The sequence below is a fragment of the Peromyscus californicus genome, unplaced genomic scaffold, assembly GCF_007827085.1.
Source record: "Peromyscus californicus insignis strain IS unplaced genomic scaffold, ASM782708v3 Scaffold_7__1_contigs__length_154581171, whole genome shotgun sequence".
In the NCBI taxonomy this organism is placed as follows: domain Eukaryota; kingdom Metazoa; phylum Chordata; class Mammalia; order Rodentia; family Cricetidae; genus Peromyscus; species Peromyscus californicus.
Window position 1 is genome coordinate 63,260,310 of NW_026294595.1, and position 1,509 is coordinate 63,261,818.

At 38.5% G+C, this 1,509-nt stretch overlaps 1 protein-coding gene across 1 annotated transcript; it reads right to left on the reverse strand.

Moving 5' to 3' along the window:
* Positions 1 to 261: 261 nt before the first annotated feature.
* On the reverse strand, positions 262 to 1,209 carry LOC128102324 (olfactory receptor 8H1-like). The gene has a single exon (XM_052725969.1). The coding sequence runs from the start codon at positions 1,207 to 1,209 to the stop codon at positions 262 to 264; it is 948 nt and encodes a 315-aa protein (XP_052581929.1).
* Positions 1,210 to 1,509: the final 300 nt, after the last annotated feature.

Here is a 1,509-nt window from a genome sequence, read left to right on the forward strand (position 1 = left end):
AAGAATTACAAGTATATTTTCTGACATTGCATGCTATTAGCCCTGATAATCACAAATATTTAGTTTAATATGCGTGTCCTGGCTTTCAGTAATGACACAGACTTTTAAAGTCACATTCTGAGAAATTCCCAAACTTTGGTCATGGAAGGGAAGCTCCACAAAATTAGGAAGATGAAAGAAAGCTGTCAGGTTCATGCAGAGAGAGAAGGTAAAGAAGTGCTCAGTGGGAAAAGAAAAGTTTTTAAATATCGAGCAACACTTTTATTTTAATCTCTGGGTGCCCTCTCTCTTTTTCACTACTCTAATGACAGCACTTTTCACTTCTTTGTTTCTGAGACTATAAATGAGTGGGTTCAGCATGGGGATCACAATGGTGTAGAAAACAGAAGCCACTTGATCCTTTCCCAAGGAGTAAGATTTACTTGGCTTCATATAAGTGAAGATCAGAGTCCCATAAAAGACAGTGACTCCAAGGAGGTGAGAGGCACAAGTGGAAAAGGCTTTGTGCTTACCTGAAGAAGAATTTATCTTCAAAACTGTCGAGAGAATGGACACATAGGATGAGGATATTGTGATAAGAGACAGGAGTAGAGTAGAACTAGCTACAATGAATATAGTGACTTCAGTGTCATAGGTATCGCTGCAGGACAGGGCTAAAATTGGGAATGTGTCACAAAAGAAATGGTGAATTACCTTAGAGTTGCAGAAATTCAGTGTGCTTAAGCAAAAGACGGTTATAGAGGAGTCCATAGCTCCAATCATATAGGAGACAGTGATGAGAGCATGGGAGCGCCTTGTTGACATAATAACTGGATAGTGGAGGGGATTGCAGATAGCTACATAGCGGTCATAGGCCATTGAGGAGAGGATAAAGCATTCAGCAGCTGCCAAGAGGACAAAAAAGTACAATTGGATGAAGCAGCCCATGAAGGAAATGTTCTTTACGGAAGTCATCAGGTTCTCTAAGGTTTTAGGTGTGATGACAGTTGAGTAACTGAGGTCAAGGAATGACAGGTGGGTGAGGAAGAAATACATTGGAGTGTGAAGCTGGGCATCCAGATGAATGATCAGCATCATGCCTATGTTCCCCAGGACAGTGACCATGTATATAAGGAGAAAAATCACAGAGAGGACCAGCTGGATCTCCTTGGAATCTGTCAGTCCCATAAGCATGAAGTTAGGCTCATTTGTGTGATTCCAGACATTCATAGTTAGTGGTCCTAAAATCTGGAGAAATTAAACACAATATTTAGCCTGTGTGATTTGAAAAAGATTTTCCTGTATATGCATTTAAAAGTCTTTTTCTAATTGCATTTTCTCTTGAACAATATGATATGTGGCTGCAAGAAATTTAACCTACCAAATGGAGACAGATAAAACCTCATTTGAGTATGATCTCATATTGGTTAGCATACTTCACGATGTTAAAGAAACTGGTACTATTATGAATTAATTACTTTAGTTAAAAAATATTAGATTGTATAAACCACTATTTCCTATTTATTTTAG